The sequence below is a fragment of the Megascapheus bottae genome, chromosome 8 (assembly GCF_031878675.1).
Source record: "Megascapheus bottae isolate mThoBot1 chromosome 8, mThoBot2.hap1, whole genome shotgun sequence".
Lineage (NCBI taxonomy): Eukaryota > Metazoa > Chordata > Mammalia > Rodentia > Geomyidae > Megascapheus > Megascapheus bottae.
Genome location: NC_143516.1, coordinates 68,667,371 through 68,685,971, shown reverse-complemented (window position 1 = coordinate 68,685,971; position 18,601 = coordinate 68,667,371). Strand labels below are relative to the sequence as shown.

Below are 18,601 nucleotides of genomic sequence, written 5' to 3'. Positions count from 1 at the left end.
ATATATATGTTTATTTGTTTATTTGAAATAGGGAAGGGAAGGAGGAAAACAAGATGATGATTGGGAGGGAGTTGGGGGGAGGGAAAGAGGAACAAAAACATGAGAAGAGGCATCAGTATTTGAGAAGTAATTCATCCACTACTTGAAAAATGTAACTGTAACCCCTCTATGCATTATCCTGACAACAAAATACAACTTAAAAAAAAAGAACATTCATGTATTCAATGTCACATTGTACAGCAAGAATCTTGTTTCAAAACCAAAAGTTGAGGCATTATACTTAGAGGGAAAAATCAACCGTAAAGCTTGAGCTCAGGGCCCTGTCCTTGCTACATGCTCTAGGCTCATGTTTTGAATAGGATCTTATGTTTTTGCCGGGACAGGCACATACTACCAAGCCCAGCTTGACACTGTAAACTTCCTAATCTGTCTTCAGAGTAGCTGTGATTGCAAGTGTTAGCTACTGAAACTGGTATCATTTTTTATCATAAAGTATTATATCATTAAAACATCACAAATCATCATTATCAACTTGAATCATATGTCATCAGTCCAATAATTATTCACCACTTTAATCTCTTTTTCTCCTTCTTTTCTCTTGTATCTGGAAACATAAACAGCATCCAAAATTCTTCTGATATCCTTATTTTAATTCACTGCAGCTTGCTTAATTAAAGCAGCAGGATTTGAAAGGAGTTCAGCAGGATCAGGCCTGTAATCCCAGCTACTCAGGAGGCTGAGACCTGAGGATCAAGATTCAAAGCCAGGCCAAGCATGAAAGTACATGAGACTCTTATCACCAACTAACCACGAGAAAACTGAAGGTGGCTCTGTAGATCAAGGGGAAGAGCGTTAGCCTTGAGCTGAAGATCTCAGGGCACCCAGGCCCAGTGTTCAAGCCCCATGACTAATAATATAGCCAAAAATATGTGTGTGCAGGTATGTCTGTCTCTTCAGTTACATCCCTGGAGCTAACAGTACCGCCTAGTGGTATAGAAGAGTCATAGGTTAGTTTGTTTTTAGTTTCCTGTAGAACCTCCACATTGCCTTCCATGGTGGCTGCAGGAATTTACATTCCCATCATCATCAACAGTGTGTAAGGTGCCTTTGCTCCCTGCTTCCTTCCCAGCATTTGCTCCTGCTCTAGAGGCAGCAAGACAATTGTATAGAGTAGGAAAGCAGATGGACTCCGTGAGGTGGAAGAGAATGGTGTCAGTGGACTGCAAAGGGCAGGAGGGAATTTCAGGCCTGATGGAAACGTTCTAGACCTGCCCTCCTCCCATCCCTCCACAGAGCCTTCACCTTGACCACTTTAACTTATGTGTTTCCTATACACTGGTCATGCGAACCCTACTTATACAACCACACGTATGTACACAGCAAGCACAGGTAAGACCTGCATAGTAAACCGTTCATCCTAGGCCCAGACAGGAAACAACCACTACACAACAGAGGACTGCGTGACTCATACACAGAAACCATGACTAGAAGACAACTTGAATAAACCTCAAAGTGAGGTGGAGGAGGTCAGACCTATGGATCAAACACTGACTGATGTCAGCAAACTCACACGAGTGGGTCCTCGGGAAATGAATGGTGGAGATTTAGGAGGGTTGTTAATACTTACCAACAATGTGCTATTTCCTGACACAGAAAAGCAGCCATGGTATTTGAGTTTATCCTTCACTTAGAGCAGAGTCACAAAGTCATGTCTGAGGAGGCCACAGGAAGTAGTGACAGAAACCTAAGGACAAATCTTCCCCAGCCCACGTGTACACTGACTTCCACTCACACCCAGTGGGTGCGTGAGACCTGCAAGTCAGCAGGAGCGGGTGCCACTGCTGTCTGAGGATGGGCCTGGGTCATACTGGAGTGGAAAGGCAGTCAGTCCTTCCCGGTAATGCTTGGAGCACAGACAAACTCAGAGGTACTCCCCACATTCCCAGGGTCTTAATTCACCCATCTTAGGATGGGCCCTGAAGAACTGACCCCCCCCAGCCTGTTTCCCTAGGTGTATGCAGATACCACGCAGGCTCTAAGTGCAGACTGCCTGGCTCCAGCAAGGAAATACTTTTGAGCCTGTCTGTAAGCATTCCAGTGGGTCCAGTGGTAAAGCCCCCACTTCCCTTGACCTAATGGCTTTTGCAATAACCTCTGCCTCCTTTGAGTAGACCCCTCAAAATCCAGCTCTTGTCCCAGCTCCAGCACAACATCCAATCCTATGGAAAGGTCTGTGCCCATTGCTGCTCCTCAATAAACAGCTGTGTGGGTTCTCAGGATTCCCCCTGAGCACAGATGTCATCCTTACACCACTGCAGCACAGCTGGGCCACCAGTCTGCACATGAGTTCAGGTTCAGTTCATCCCCACAGATCTCCCCCCAACTTAGCTTCCAGAGCTCAGGCACAGCCAGGTCCTCCAGCCAGCCTGGCTTCTCCCAGATGTTCTACCAGCACCTGGGGTCGCCATGTGCACAAGCATGCCCTTCCAGTGGTGGTGTGGTCATTTCCAGTCATACCATGTACTGGACAGAGAGTGGGACCTGGGCCTGGGGATCAAGACACAGGTCAAAAGGCAAGAACATGGAGACATACAGCATGGCATAATGGCATCAGAGATGGTCTGGGCCTAAACAGAGTCAGGCCAGGGGGCATGGTCACAGGAAACTCCAGTACCAGGCTCTGAACTGACATGATGACTGGTCTAGTAACCTATCAGCCAGGTACAGCCCCACCCACATCCCCAGAATTCAGGCAGGCATGCCCATGATAACCAGGGTGGGCTGCGGGGAGGGGAGAGTTCACCTTCCCACACCATGAAGACAAGATGCCAGAGCTCAAAGGGACATACTCAGGTACCAGCAGAACTTTTCCATCTAAGGTAGGTTAGGCCTCACCTTCCATATAGGGTGTATTTAGAGGCTACTCAGAGGCTGGTGATTCAAGCCATTTAGAGAGGGAATTAATGCAGAATTAGAGTCTTCTCTATATACAAACCTTTCCCAAGGCTATGACATCTGCAGAAGCCGAGTTCTCTTAACTCACCTTGAGCTACCCATCTATATTCCATGGATGGCTTCTGAACCTCGAGGCTTTTCAGCACTGGGTGGAGAATTCCCTCCACTCAGTAAGAGGCTCTGGGATGGCTGCAAGAAGTTACTTAGGTTTAGCCTCTCTACTTCAGTATCTAAAACTGAATTACTAAAGTTTCTAGAGTGACAAAGGTAGGACACACCTGTAATCCTGCTTATCTAGATCAAAAGGAGAAGCCCAGGTGAGCACCAGGAAGAGGAGGAGGAGAGGAACACCAGGAGGAGAAAACATCTCAGAGCCAATGGAAGGGCACAAGTGGGAGGGGGCTGGGCAGAAGTCCTTAAAATAAGGCAAGGAGGGAGACAAGCTCTGGGTTAAGGCAAGGAGGGAGGCCGGCTTTGGGTTAAGTCTGCTGGGAGACTCCAGTATGGCCACTCCCAAGAAGTTTCCAACTCTTGTGCCTCTGGAGCAAAAAGAGGGGACTCAATTCCAGGTGCCCAAAAGCCTCTCCAAGGTGCCCTCCTGGTTCCACTCTGAGTTCCTGAGGAGTCCCAGGACAGTTCGCTTCGAGGCTCGGCTCCTGGAAAGGATTTTTGGTGAGCATGGGAGAGGGTTGGGAGGTCTCCTATCTACACCCTTTTGGCTCTGGGCACATAGAAGGGCCAGCTTCGCCAGCTGCTAGGGCCGATGAAGAGGTCCCCGGTCACTGCCTCCACCTTTCCCTCCTCCATCTCCACGTCCCTTCTCCCTGTGCAGGCAAGGACGGAGATCTCATCCCCCATGTGGAGTGTGTGAGCCACACCCTGCTGCACGTGAATCGCTGGAACCCAGACGGTGAAGCAGAGATCCTGGTGTTTGGACGACCTTATTTCCAACAGGATGTAGCTGCGATGATCAAGAAAGTGGCCGACCACTTCCGCCAGCTCTCCCTGCAAAGTAAGCTGGCCTCGGGGACATCAACTCGGGCAAACCCCACTCCCTGGGGACGATCTGAGGCTTCTGGCAGTCAGGACAGTGTCTAGCCCTCCAAGCCCGGCTGGAAAGTCAGGAATGTTAGGAATTCAAGTGATGGAGAAAGTCTTGTGACCCCTGGGCTCTAGGGTGGCCGCAGCTCCAGCAGCCTCCAGCGGGGGTCATTGTACTGGGTGGAGGGGGTTCACACACAGGTGCACCTCCTCATGCAGCTGTTCTTCCAGGTGCAGATGACGCCTCAGCCAAAGAGGCCGAGGCCCAGCAACTTCCGGTGGCCGATGCTAGGGCCAAGAGCCAGTGATCTCCAAAGCAGGTGCAGGAGGAGGGGTGCTGAGGACTCTGGAGGCCATGTCTGCACAACTGAGCATCTCCACCTCCAGGGAGAGCCCCCAGGGGGGCTCAAGAAGTCCTGAAGCCTTCTGGTTCTGGCAGCTGGGGAAAGTGGTGTGTGGGCTGCTTGTTTTCTGTGTTAACTGTTGGCAAGCAGGAATGTAAACAGTTCTAATAAACACGAGCATTTCTGAATACCTGTTCTGGGAAGTTAGAAAGGGAAAGGCTTCCTGCAACACTGAGTGTTGCTGTGGGCATCTCCCTGAGACAGTGGCCCTCTTTCCTGGCTGACAGCAATAGTCGCTGGCTGTCAAGTGCCTCCTCCAAGTTCCTTAACCACGGGTATCTGGCTTTGCCTGTGCTAGGAATGTTAGGAGGAATAGGCTGAACCTGACCCACAAAGGCCAGGACTGTTTTGAGGATCAGTGAGGGGCATAAACCTTCCCCACTGGATTGGAGGTTGTGCCTGAGACTGAATATTGGGGTGGGCTTCTATAGGGCTTAGCAGGGAAGCAGAAATGGACTATGATTTGGGGGGACAAAAGGATGGCATCCTTGGCAAGGCCCAGAGTGGGACGCTCCACCTGCGGTATCCTCTCCTGAGGGCCAGTGACCTGGCTGTGAGCTAACACGGGAGGAGGCACCCAGTGTACTGCTTGACCGTGGAGAGTAAGGCAGGACTCAACCCTTCAAGGACTTTATGGGTCCACTGAGCCAATCTTTGTTTTTGTGGTTGTCAGGCTTTAATGACTGGTCTGGCTTTAAACCCTGATCTTCAGATCTCAGCCTCCTAAAGTAGCTAGAAATACAGGCATGAGCCACCAGCGCCTGGCTACTGAGTTATTCTTTACTGGAAAAGATTTCCAAACTACCAGGATTGTAAAGAAGATGATGGAATGGAAAGCCTGTTTATAGTCTTCCTTTTGGCTGTGGACACCCTGGGTTTGCAAAATACCATGAGGCGTACAACAGAGCCAGCAGACTCCATGGTTTATCCCAGGATTGGGTTTGAACTAAGGGTTCAGGTGCTGCTCAGCTTTCTTAGTCAAGCCTGGGACTGCACTAATTGAGCAACACCGCTGAGTTTTTGCTGGCTGATTAGAAACCAAAGCCGCAAAGTCTTTTTTGCCCCTGTTGGCTTCAAAGTGTGATCCTCAGATCTCAGCCTCCTGAGTAGCTAGGATCACATGTGCAGGACATAGGGGATCAGACACTTGGCAGAGGAGGAAACTGCCCTGCAGTGATCCTCAAGTCTTGCCCAGGTCACCTGAGGCCCTGCCAGCCTTATGAGGGAAACAGGCAGTGCAGGTGAGTCTCTTTGGTCACTGCTGCGAATGATGAGGGGGTTGTCCAGATGAGACACATCAGGGTCTGCCCGGGGCGCTCCTGCTCATCACAGCAATCTGGAAGCAACCATAAGTGGTAGAAATAAGTTACTGTGATATAAAAGTTTACATTATAAAATCAAGAAGCCCAAAATATACTGTGTACAATAAGCTAGCCTCTTCAATCATTGGTGTTGGGAAAAGTAGGCTTCCATATGCAATAAAGCTAAAAGTGGTATTCGTGTATGGTAACAAACAGATCCAACTCAAAGTGGATGAAAGTCCTCGATGTCAGACTTGAAACTTTGAGATTACTGTAAGCAGGAATGGAGAAGCAGGAGTGGAGAAACACAAGAAGTCAAAGGCACTGGCAGAACGTTCTTGGAAAGATTCTGAGGGTCACAGCAGATACAAGAGATTTGCCATTTAGGATTGCATCAAATGATAAACACATGGAGAAATGCTCAATCCCTGGCAATAAAGGAAATGCAAATCAAAATAAATCAGATTCCATCTCACCTCAGGTGGCTTGGCCAACATTGGGAATTCAAATAACGAATATAGGCTGTAGGCAGGGTTGTGGGGAAAAAGAAACCCTATTGCACTGTTGGTGGGAATGTAAATGAGTAAAACTACTCTGGACAGCAGTCTGAAGGTTCCTCAGAAAACTTAAGCATAGATCTTCCTTATGACACAGCTATGCCACTCCTGGGCATCTACCGCGAACATCAGAAGCCAGCACACATGAAGACATTGCACAGTCATACACATTTCTACTTTATTCACAATAGCCAAGTGATGGAAACAGCCCAGACACCCTATAATAGATGAATGGATTAAAAATACATAAACAATGGAATTTTACACAGCAATCAGAATGCCATTTGCAGAAAAATGGATATACCTAGAACACATCTTTTAGGTCCCATGTTTTCTCTCATAGGCAAAAAATAAATCTGAATTATACCAGACATAATGAATTATACAGGTCTCTAGGCATTCACACACAGATCAAAACAGAATATGCATAAGATGGAAACAAAGGCACAATGCCTCTGTGAACCTGATGATACAAAATATTTATCAAAATGAATTCCTGGAAGGGAAAATGAGGTTTTGGGTTTTTGCTCTTTTTGTCCTTTTCATTCTGTTTGTTCATTTGTGTGTCTTTGTGAGGATAAGGAAAGGCACAAATATGGACAAAGAATAAGAAAATACAGAAATGCTACTCAATGGACACTATGTTGAAAATGAACTGTACAAATTGTGGGTGGGGTGGGAGAAAAAACTAGAGGAGAGTGAGGGAAGGGGTGACAATATCAAAACAATATACATTTTTTTGGGGTGGTCATGGGGCTTGACCTGTGGCCTGTGTACTGTCCATGAGCTCCTCATCTCAAGGCTATTGCTCTACCATTTGAGCCACGGCTGGCTTTGAACCACAATCCTCAAACCTCAACCTCCTCGGTAGCTAGGATTACAGGCATATGCCACCAGTACCTGGCAAGAAATGTACTCTTTGCATGACTTAATGTAACACTAATCCTCTGCACATCACCTTTATACTAACAAAAACTTCTTAAAATGAAAAAATAAAATAAAGCCAGGTGCCAAAGGCTTACAACTCTAATCTCAGGTACTTAGGCTGCTAAGCTAACAATGTCAGTTTTAAGTCAGCATAGACAAGAATGTGCATGAGACATATGTATAATGTAGAGGTATATGTATCATATATAGACATACATACATATAGATATACAATACATATGGCCTCAGTACAAGTACATGGATAAATGGATGATAGAGGAGGAGGTGACACTGGGGAGGGGTGGGAGGAGTGCAGTGGCTGGAAGCTGTTGGGAGAACACTCCTGCAGTGCTGCTGACTCTGAGGGCAGTGTGGACCCATGCCTGGGGATGCTGTCTCATGCCACTTCCTCAATACCTGGCCTGCTACAAATCATGCCTGAACTTCTTTTGCTCAAGGCCAGCTCTCTACCACTTGAGTCACAGCACCAAGCTAGGTTAGCACACACACTACCAATAAGCCACGTTAAGATACCTCTTAATTTATTTAGCCAGCTTTGGGGCATGAACTCAGGGCCTTGCACTTGCTTGTTTGCTTGGTCAAGGCTGGCACTCTATCTCTTGAATCACAACACTTCCACCGGTGGCATTTTGTGGGTTAATTGGAAGTAAGCTTTTGGATTTGTTGACCCAAATGGGATTTGAGCCATGATCCTCACATCCTGAGTAACTAGGATTATATATCAGAGCCTCTGGAAGAAGTAGGATGATAAAGGCTGGCACTGCTCAATGCATGTTGAAAAGGTAGTTTATGGCCGACTCCTCCTCCTATACCCCTGGAGGAAGAGTGTGAGTCTGAGTGGAAGGGAAATTCTCTGGTTGTTGTATTTCCAAAACAGGTATATGGGTATTGTTTGCCTCTTAGCAGTACCTACAGGACCAGAATGTCAGATCACATTTTTTTTTTTGCCAGTCCTGGGCTTGGGGTCAGGCCCATTGTCCTTGGGCTTTCTCAAGGCTAGAGCTCTACCACTTGAGCCTCAGCACCACTTCCAGCTTTTTTCTATGTATGTGCTACCGAGGAATTCAATCCGAGTCTTTGTGGATGCTAGGCAAGTTTGACCACTTGGTCAAACTCCTGGCCCCCAGATCACCTTTTTATAAGTAGAAGACATCCCTGTTTGATCTCCAGTGGGATTAAACAGCCCTGTGCACATACCTGCATGCATTTGAACATTGTTATTTAGGAAGAGTATGGCAGGATGCCACATTAGACATGAAAGGAAAGAAACAAGCCCCAAGGCACCAAGCACCCATCTCCTTTCTATAGACAATGCACAGAAAAGTGGACATTTAACAAGACAAGAGGTTGGAATGCAATCTACTTCACAGTAAAATTTGTTTAGCATGTCCAAAGCCTTAGGGTTTTCCACAGAACTGTATACCAACACAATTGGTATAAGTCACAATTAAGATTCTTTATTAAATGGGCCAAGTCTTTGTGAGCCATGCCTATAATCCTAGCTAGGAAGTTGAAATTAGAGTACTGAGGTTCAAAGCCAGCCTGGGAGGGAAATCAAAGAAATACTTATCTCCAGTTAACCAGCAGAAAGCCAAACTGGAGGCACATTTTAAGTAGTAGAGTGCCAGCCTTGAACAAACAAGCTGAATGAGAAAGCAAGATCCTGAATTCATGTCCCAGTACCAGAATAATTAAGACAATTTTCACCAGCTCCAAGTTCTCAGAGCAGCCTTGCCTTCTCAAGCGCACCAACTTCCTTACAGAAAACCATTTTTTAAATCATTATAGATGTGCTTTCAATAAATAGTTTTCAACCAGTGCATTTTGGTCTGGATAGTGTAATAACCTGCCAGGCTTAACTGCCAAGTTGGTTTTGTTTTGGTAAAAATCCTTAACCTGTTCAACCACCTGCCAGTGGTAAGCTCCACCTGTGTGTGGTTTCATCCTCGTGGTTATTGACTTCATACAGTCACTGCTGCCTGTGTGTGGTGTTGACCTTTAAACGCTCAGCCCCACTGAAGGCCGGGCTGCTCTCTACCAGCCCGAAGGTGGAGAGTAGCCACTGTGCTGCTACTAAACTGACTCCTAGCCCCATTCACTGAGTGCTGGTGACTATTGCTGGGGGGTTCAGAGACCCCAAAATGGCTGGGATATTACAGATAGATGTACTTTAAGCCTTCACTTAGTGCTGACTAAGTTTCTTTCCAAATTATCTCAAACTGTTTCCTCATTTGTCAACCTAGAGCCTACTCTGTCTTTCCAAGAAGGTGAATTGCACTGAGCTCACCCAAATCCTCCCTTCATGATAACTGTGTCTTTTCCAAGAGACGTCCACACGTAACTACTAAGACTGGAGTCCATTCCCACAGCAGATGCCACAAACAACTGCTTCCTTTTCCTCTTGCTCTCTCACGGACACTCTGTCTTTGTGTGTTTGTGTATGTATGTATCCATCTCAAGTGGGGCTTGAACTGGGGCCTGCGCTCTCATTTTACAGTCAAGGCTGGAGTTTACCACTTAAAGTATAGCTCCCCTTCTGGCATTTTGCTGGTAAATGGAAGTAAGTCTCTCATACATTCCTGCCAGTTTTCTAGAAACCAGGATCCTCAAATGTCAGCCACTTGAGTAGGGATGGTTACAGGCAAGAGTCACCAGCACCTGGCTTCCATTCTATGTTGAGATGGAATCTCACTTTGGAGGCCAGGCTAGCTTTACATTCATGATCCTCCTGCCTCTGCCTCTACAGTGCTGAGATTATAAGCATGCAGAAATGACCTTCTAGAATAGTAGTCTTATAATTGTGACAGCATGTCTCAGTTCAGACTTGGCTCCACATTACATCTCAATAGCTTAATAGATACATGTAGATTACTGAATACCTTGGGGTTCTAGAAAGATCTTCAGTGGCAAACTAGGGTGAGGAGGGGGACACATGGTCCCATGTTGCCCTTAAGTCTGTTCCAGAATGAACTCTGGGAGCATTAATAATATCTAGCATGAGTATTATACTTAATGGCGAAAAGCTAAAGCCATTCCCTCTAAAGTTAGGAACAAGACAAGGATGCCCACTCTCTCCACTCCTCTTTAACATAGTATTAGAATTCCTAGCCAGAACAATAAGGCAAGAAGCAAGTATAAAGGGGATCAAAATAGGGAGAGAAGGGAGTGAAACTTTCCCTCTTTGCAGATGACCTGATTCTGTACTTAAAGAATCTTATAGACTCCACTCCCAAGCTTCTTGAGCTGGTTCAAAACTTTGGCAAGGTAGTAGGGTAGAGTATTAACCCTCAAAAATCAACTGCCTTCCTCTATGCCAACATTGAGAGGAATAAAGCAACAACCAGGAAGGCAACTCCTTTTGCAATAGCCTCAAAGAAAATAAAGTACCTAGGAATTATCTTAACTAAGAATGTAAAGGACCTTTTAGATGAAAACTTTAAAATCCTGGAAAAGGGAATTAAAGCAGAACTGAGGAAATGGAAAAACTTCCCATGCTCCTGGATTGGAAGAATCAACATTGTGAAAATGACAATCTTGTCAAGGGCTACCTACAAATTCAACACAATATCCATCAATATCCCAATGGCATTCTTTAAAGAAATAGAAGAGGCAATCCAAAATCTAGAGTGAATCATGTTGAGTGAGACAAGTCAAGACCTAAGAACAAAAGGCGCATGGTATCCTTAATATGTGGCTATTAAATCCAAAGAATACAAGAGTGAGGACTCAATAACTGCATACCTAAAGCTACGGACATGGTAATGGAAATACAAACATAACTATATAAACATAAAAACCTATGACTCTATAGACATAATGTTGTATTTCATAAGTTGATATGTTTCTTTTTTTTTAAGTTGGTATGTTTTTATGACATACAAACCCTTAGCCTAATTTTGATTAAGTTCTAAATACTAAGTCCCAGCGATTGTAATTAGAGATACCCTCCTTGAACACTTGTTTGTTAAACTTGTCATTTAAAATATGATGTAAACATAAGCCATATAATGAATGATTGTTGTTCTTAAGGTACTATGTTATCTCTCATCACTTTGGCTGTCCCTAGGTTATCTCATATTGTTACACTATCTCACTTTGTTACCTGATATATCGGATATATTTGTATTTAGTTATCTGAAATTCGATAGGGAATGGGGGAAAACAAGATGAGGGGTGGGGGTGGGGGGAGGGAAATGGGTACCAAGACATGTGAAAGGGTATCAATGTATGGGAATTAATGCACCACCTATCTGGCAAATATCATGTAACCCTTCTATTAATTACAATAAAATATATATGGAAAAAAAGGAAATAGAAGAGGCAATCCAAAATTTCATATGGAATAATAAAAGACCTCGTATAGCAAAAACACTTCTTAGCAGAAAGAACAGAGCAGGAAGAATTTCAATACCAAACTTGAGACTCTATTACCAACCTATAGTGACCAAAACAGCTTGGTACTGGCACAATAACAGGCCCGAAGGCCAATGGAATAGAACTGAGGCCCCAGATATTAACCCATAGACCTTTGGCCACCTAATATTTGATAAGGGAGCCAAAAAAATAGAATGGAAGAAAGACAGCCTCTTCAACAAATGGTGTTGGCAAAACTGGTGAAGCACCTGCAGAAAACTAAAGTTGGATCCTTCTTTGTCACCCTGCACTAGAATTAACTCCAAATGGATCAAAGACCTCGAGGTAAAAGCTGATACACTGAAAACTTTACAAGAAGGAATAGGAGATACAATGGGCCTCCTTGGCACAGGTGGAAGCTTTCATAATAAGGACCAACAAACACAACAAATCAGAGAAAGGCTGGATAAGTGCGACTGCATTAAACTGCAGAGCTTTTGTATGGCAAAGGACATAGCTAGCAAATTAACCAGAAAGCCCACAGAGTGGGCTAACCATACAACAATGGCTTCATATCTAAAATATATCAACAGCTCAAAAAATTGAATCACTCCAAAGCTAATCTCCAAAGAAACAACCATCCCATTAAAAGATGGGCCAAATAAATTCAATATATCAGATAACAAAGTGAGATACTGTACCAATATGAGATAACCAAGGGACAGCAAAGGAGATGAGAGACAACATAGTACATTAAGGACAACAATCATTCATTATATGGCTTTTGTTTCAATATCCTGGAGGTCCTTTCAATTAGCTTCACATTATATGGCCTTATGTATCAAGATTTTGCTCTATTGCAGATCTCTGCTAGTAGAGCCCAAGGTTTCTACTGATTATGACGAATGAGGGAAACCATTGAGCCTAAGTTCCTTTGAGTCTGGCTTACTTCACTTAATATGATTTTTTCTAAGTCTTTCCATTTCCTAACAAATGGGGCGATGTCATTCTTTCTGACAGCAGCATAGAATTCCATTGTGTACAAATACCACAACTTGTTGATCCACTCATCAACTGAGGGACATCTAGGCTGGTTCCATATCTTTGCTATGGTGAATAGTGCTGCAATGAACATTGTTGTGCTAGTGGATTTAGTCTGTCCTTGTTTCTGGATGGTTGGGTAAATGCCAAGTAGTGGAATTGCTGGGTCATAGGGGAGTTCTATGTTTAGCCTTTTGAGGCACTGCCACACTGCTTTCCATAGTGGTTGAATGAGTTTGCACTCCCACCAACAGTGTAGTAGTGATCCCTCCTGGCCACATCCCCTCCAGCATCTGTTGTCATTCGTTTTCCTGATCCTGGCCATTCTAACTGGAGTGAGGTGGAATCTTAGAGTTGCTTTGATTTGCATTTCTTTTATGACCAGAGATGTGGAGCATTTCTTCATGTGTCTATAGGCCATTTTTCTTTCTTCTTCAGAGAAGACTCTCTTTAAGCCTTTGGCCCATTTTTTAATGGGATGGTTGTTACTTTGGAGGTTAGTTTTGGAGTGATTCAATTTTTTGAGTTGTTGATATATTTTAGATATGAGGCCTTTGTCCGTTGTTTGGTTGGTGAAGATCTTCTCCCACTCTGTAGGCTTCCTGATTAGTTTACTAGCTATGTCCTTTGCCATACAAAAGCTCTGCAGTTTTTATATTGAATTTATTTGTATTTGGATATTTGAAATTTGATAGGGAAGGGGGCAAAACCAAGACGGGTGGGGGGTGGGGGGGAGGGAAATGGGTACCAAGACATGTGAAAGGGTATCAATGTATGTGAATTAATGCACCTTCTATCTGGCAAATACCATGTAACCCTTTTACTAATTACAATAAAAAATAAAAAAAAGATTAAAAAAACCGAATTCAGTAGAATGTGCATTTTAATTTGACGAATGAAAATAATCATAATGCATACCAAGTGTACATAAATCCTTTTTAGTGTATACTTGCATCCCAATACGGTTGTTATTCTCAAGAACATAGGTGCTTTCTACTTGATATCTGTCCCAAGAATTCCTCTTTCCTTTCAATTTTCTCTCCTTAGAGAATGCTCTTTCCTGAAGCAATTTCATTGCAATCAACCTTAAGTCAGTTACTTCTAGACTTACTCTTTTCCCCAATCTTATTTCAGCCTTTATTTAAGTTATTTAATAAAAATCAAGGAATACACAAAAAATAAAATAAAAGATGGGCCAAAGACTTAAAGAGAGTCTTCTCTGAAGAAGAAAGAAAAATGGCCTATAGACACATGAAGAAATGCTCAACATCTCTGATCATAAAAGAAATGCGCATCAAAACAATTCTAAGATTCTACCTCACTCCAGTTAGAATGGCCAGGATCAGGAAAACGAATAATAACAGATGCTGGAGGGGATGTGGCCAGGAGGGATCACTACTACACTGTTGGTGGGAGTGCAAACTCGCTCAACCACTATGGAAAGCAGTATGGCAGCTCCTCAAAAGACTAAACATAGAACTCCCCTATGACCCAGCAATTCCACTACTTGACATTTACCCAATCGTCTAGAAACAAGGACATACTAAATCCACTAGCACAACAATGTTCATTGCAGCATTATTTACCATAGCACAGATATGGAACCAACCCAGATGTCCCTCAGTTGATGAGTGGATCAACAAGATGTGGTATTTATACACAGTGGAATTCTAGCTGCTGTCAGAAAGAATGGCATTTATAAGGAAATGGAAAGACTTAGAACAAATCATATTAAGTGAAGTAAGCCAGACTCAAGGGAACATAGGCCCAAGAGTCTCCCTCATTTGTCAATCAGTAGAAACCTTAGGGTCTCCTAGCAGAGATTTAGAATAGAACAAAATCTAGCTACATTAGGCCAAATAGTATGACACTAAATGTAAGGACCTCCAGGATAAAGAAACAAAAGCCATATAATGAGTGATTGTTGTCCTTAATGTACTATGTTATCTCTATCTCTTTTGCTATCCCTTGGTTATATCACATTGTTACAATATTTCACTTTGTTATCTGATATATTTTATATATGCTTAATTGGTTACTTGAAATTGGATAGGGAAGGGGGAAATCAAAATGAGCGGGGGGAGGGAGGAGGGAAATGGGGACCATGTCATGAGAAAGGGTATCAATGTTAGTGAAGTAATGCACCTTCTGTCTGGTGAATACAATGTAATCCTTCTATTACAATAAAAAAAAGAAAAAAATATCTAGCATGGAAACATTCTAGTATGACTGAAGGTGTGGATCAATGGTATAGCACCAGCCTAGCAGGCTCCAAGTCTAAGCACCAGTATTGCCCAGACACCAGGATTAAAAAAATAATTTAAAAGAATCCCTTCAGGATGGAAAAATACAATTCCTCTGAGTTCTTGAAAGCTCAAGCCAGGTCATTGGATTTCTGAAGTTTCTTCCTACTTGTTAAATTTCTAGTATCCAGTGTCTCTTTGGCCCATGGCAACACTGCACAGGTGAAGACTTCCTTAGGTAAAAGCTGAGTTCCTTCTGAATGTTTTTTCTTCACTTTCCTGCATTGCAGTAAATGCCTAATAAGGCTACCTTACTCTGTTTGCAGGAACTCTCTAAAAATGGCAGCTAATGGGGTTAGGAACTGAGCTTGGCTGGAAACCAGTGGTTCACAGTTTTTAAACTTGTCTTAGCTTTCAGTTCATCACTCAGCCTTTTGCCCTGGGGTGCCTTACCCTTGCTTTTGCCCATACAGCTTCCTCTGCATTGCTGAGATGCCCCTTAGCTGTGTAGATGCCATATTCCCTAGCTCTCAGCCAAACCCGGAAAGGGTTAATATTTGTGGGAGGCCCCCAGTGGCTAGGTGTGTCTGTCAGGCAGTAGGGGGCTGTCTTAGCATTTGTTCCCCTCATGGAACAACTGTGGCTGATATGGAAGGAAACCAGAGTTGACTGTGTCCTTCATGTGTTAGACACAGCTGTATGCAGCAGAGCTGGGGTGGGCAGGGAGAAGGGGTGGGGTCACAGACTCAGTCTGGATAGGACACCTATCATATTGTGGGAGTGGTTTGTTCCCTTTTCATGGGAGCAGGTTCCTAATAAAAAGATGAGCTGAGCCCTTGCTCACTGGCCTCTGTGAACACAAGTTTCTATAGGGGACAGTGGGTATGTATATGTGTTAAGTGTGAGTGAGGCACCTAGGGAATGGATTCCAGGGTTCACTTCCCCATGATCAGACATGAAGGCCTTCACAGGCTGCAAAAACCAAGGCTCATGTGATCCCAGACAGTGCGAGGCATGTGTGCAGCAGACTGTGACATCAATCACCCCAGGAATGCTGGGGTTTGGTCCTGCAGCATGCTACAGAAAAGCAGTCTGGAGGCTAGCACAGGGACTTCAAAGGAAGACCCAGGAGACCCAGCAGTGGGTGACAGGGGTGGAATTCCTGCAGGCAGCCCCAGAGAGAGCACTGTGAAACTGGGGAGCAAGGCCAAAGCCGCAGTGGACACCCCAGACACCCCAGGAAGGTGCAGAGTCAGGACTGTGGATTATGCACAGGACAGGGACAGACACTGAGCACAGCCAGCTAAAGAGCATCTCCATGTGGCCCAGGTGCCAAAGTCAAAGGGAGGCTGTGAACATTTCAACCCATTAGGGAGCAGGAGTTGAACTTTTTATTTCTTTAGCTGCAAATCAACAGCAAATACATAGGTTAGTGTGTGTGAAACATTGAACTACCTCTCAGAAACCTGTCATTTTTGTTGTGACTTGATCTTATTTTCTTACACAACCTCAACTTGTCTTTTTCTCAAGCCTAGAACTCTGCCAATTAAGCCTTGGCTCCACCTCTAGCACATTTCTCTGGCTAGTTGGATCTAAGAGTGTCAGGGACTTTCTGTTTGGGCTGGCTTGGAATCCACATTCTCAGATCTTAACCTGCTGAGAAGCGAGGATGGCAGACGTGAGCCACCTGGGCTCAATATGCAAACTTTATGGATCACTTAATAGCATGGCTTAGGCGCATTCTAAAAAGTAACATGGGCTTCGTTGTGAAAACACTTCCTGAAGCCAGAAGCTGGTGGTGGATTCCTATAGTCTTAGATATTCAGGAGGTTACGATCTAAGGATGGAGGTTGGAACCAGCCTGAGCAAATCTCCCCTTGAAACACTTACCTCCAGTTAACCACTTAAACCCAGAAATAGAGCTGTGGCTCAAAGTTTCAGAGGCCTAGCCATAAGGAAAGAGCTCAGGGAAGGTGCCCAGACCCCAAGTTCAACACCCACAACCGGAAGGAAAAAAAAAAGGAAAGGAAAAACTCTTGCCCAAGCTTCGTCAGCCTTCGTGTAGAAAGGTGTGGGTGTTGAGGCATAGTTCAAAGTGTTTTCCAGACACAGAGATGCAGATGTCCTCAAGGTGTGCTGGTTAATAAGCAGTGCCAGGAACAAAGCCAGGCCTGGCAGAATGAATACCTTAAAAAGGACATCAGCCTGGACTTAAGACTCCTTGAAAGCATCCCCCACTGGTTAGACAGTGGACTGGAGGAGAGGAGGGGAGCCTGCCCACAACCCTGGTCTGCCAATGGCTGTGCAGCAACACAGCACCATGTGGCTTCCAGAGTAGTGGCTGCCTGGTTGTCCTGGCACAGGGTTTCTATGACAGCCAACACTGCAGGGTGGCACAGGGCCCCCCAGAACTCAGTGGATCTTTCTCAGAGTCATGTACAGACAAAGAGCAGGAAGCAAGGATCCAGCTGCAAAGTCGCTCCCTGCTGTAGCTCCACAGGGTAAGTAGGTGTCCAGGAGGAGAGGCAGAGGAAGAATGGAGGGAGGCCTGCCCTCAATGCTGGTGGACCAATGGCTGAGCAAAGGGAGCAGGGCGGGGCATGGTGGGGTGGGCGGGGCTTGTGTTGGCTTCTTTTTGGTCTTTTATTTCCCCCTTTGGGTGATGGCATAGGGGCTTATAATCAAGGCTCTCACTTGATATTTTCACTAGCACTGTACCATTTACAGCACACACCCACTTCAAGCTTTTTGCTGGCTATTGAGATAGGAGTGCCTTTAGATTTGTCTGTCTGCTGTGGGTTTGAATCATGATCCTCAGCTATCATCCACCTGAGTAGGTAGAATTGCAGATATTAGTCCTGTTTGCCTGGGGAGGGTTAATATTTTGTTTTACTTGTGTGTGTGTGTGTGTGTGTGTGTGTGTGTACGTACATGTGCATACCGGTATTAGGGTTTGAACTCAGGGCCGGGGCACTATCCCATAGATTTTTGCTCAGTGCTGATTCTCTACTACTTGTACAATAACTCTTCCCTTTTGGTAGCTAATTAAGAGTCTGACAGACTTTCCTGCCCTAGCTGGCTTCAAACCATGATTCTCAGATCTTACCCTCCTGCATAGCTAACATTATAGAAATGAGCCACTAGTGATCACCTTCAGATAACTTAAAACAATAAAAACACCTATTCTGAGAAAATTAACAGGCAGTGTATAGACTGACATTTAATGGTGCCTTATGAGGCTCATTACTGCCGGGCTCCAGTGGCTCCCACCTGTAACCCTAGCTATTCAGGAAGCTGAGATCTGAGGATCAAGGTTCAAAGCTAGCCTGGTACTAAAGTCCATGAGACTCTTATCTCCAATTAACCACAGAAAACCAGAAGTGTTGCTGTGGCTCAAGTGGTAGAAGGCTAGCCTTCAACTGAAATGCTCAGGACAATGCCCAGGCCTTGAGTTCAAGCCCCATAATGAACAAATACATAAAAGTCTCATTACTACAACATCTAGAGATTAATTGGCCCAGGAGACCTGAAGAGTGATGTATCTTACAACAGCCAACAGTTTTGCAATGGAAATCAGTTCTCAGCACTTGGCAGTTCTAATCACACTCACTGATAGATCTGCATCGTGTATGGGGGGGGGGAGTGTGCCTGTGGGTACAAAAGTGTCTACTGAATTGAACCCATAGGTTCAGTAATTAGACTAGGGGGGCCAGGAGTTTGGCCTAGTGGTAGAGTGCTTGCCTAGCATGCACAAAGAC

The 18,601-nt window shown here is 44.7% G+C and overlaps 1 protein-coding gene across 1 annotated transcript; it reads left to right on the top strand.

The window, feature by feature from the left end:
- The first annotated feature begins 3,394 nt into the window (after nucleotides 1-3,394).
- Nucleotides 3,395-4,478, top strand: Khdc3l (KH domain containing 3 like, subcortical maternal complex member). The gene is made up of 3 exons (XM_090337740.1): nucleotides 3,395-3,627; nucleotides 3,788-3,967; nucleotides 4,228-4,478. The coding sequence occupies exons 1-3, from the start codon at nucleotides 3,459-3,461 to the stop codon at nucleotides 4,302-4,304; spliced, it is 426 nt and encodes a 141-aa protein (XP_090193866.1). The 5' UTR covers nucleotides 3,395-3,458; the 3' UTR covers nucleotides 4,305-4,478.
- The last annotated feature ends 14,123 nt before the right edge of the window (nucleotides 4,479-18,601 follow it).

What these genes read in the sequence shown, in the direction of transcription:
- Khdc3l (XM_090337740.1), top strand. Translation starts at nt 3,459, where the DNA reads ATGGCCACTCCCAAGAAGTTTCCAACTCTTGTGCCTCTGGAGCAAAAA. An exon ending in GCTCCTGGAAAGGATTTTTG is followed by an intron (nt 3,628 to 3,787) that starts GTGAGCATGGGA and finishes CTCCCTGTGCAG; the next exon opens with GCAAGGACGGAGATCTCATC. An exon ending in CCGCCAGCTCTCCCTGCAAA is followed by an intron (nt 3,968 to 4,227) that starts GTAAGCTGGCCT and finishes CTGTTCTTCCAG; the next exon opens with GTGCAGATGACGCCTCAGCC.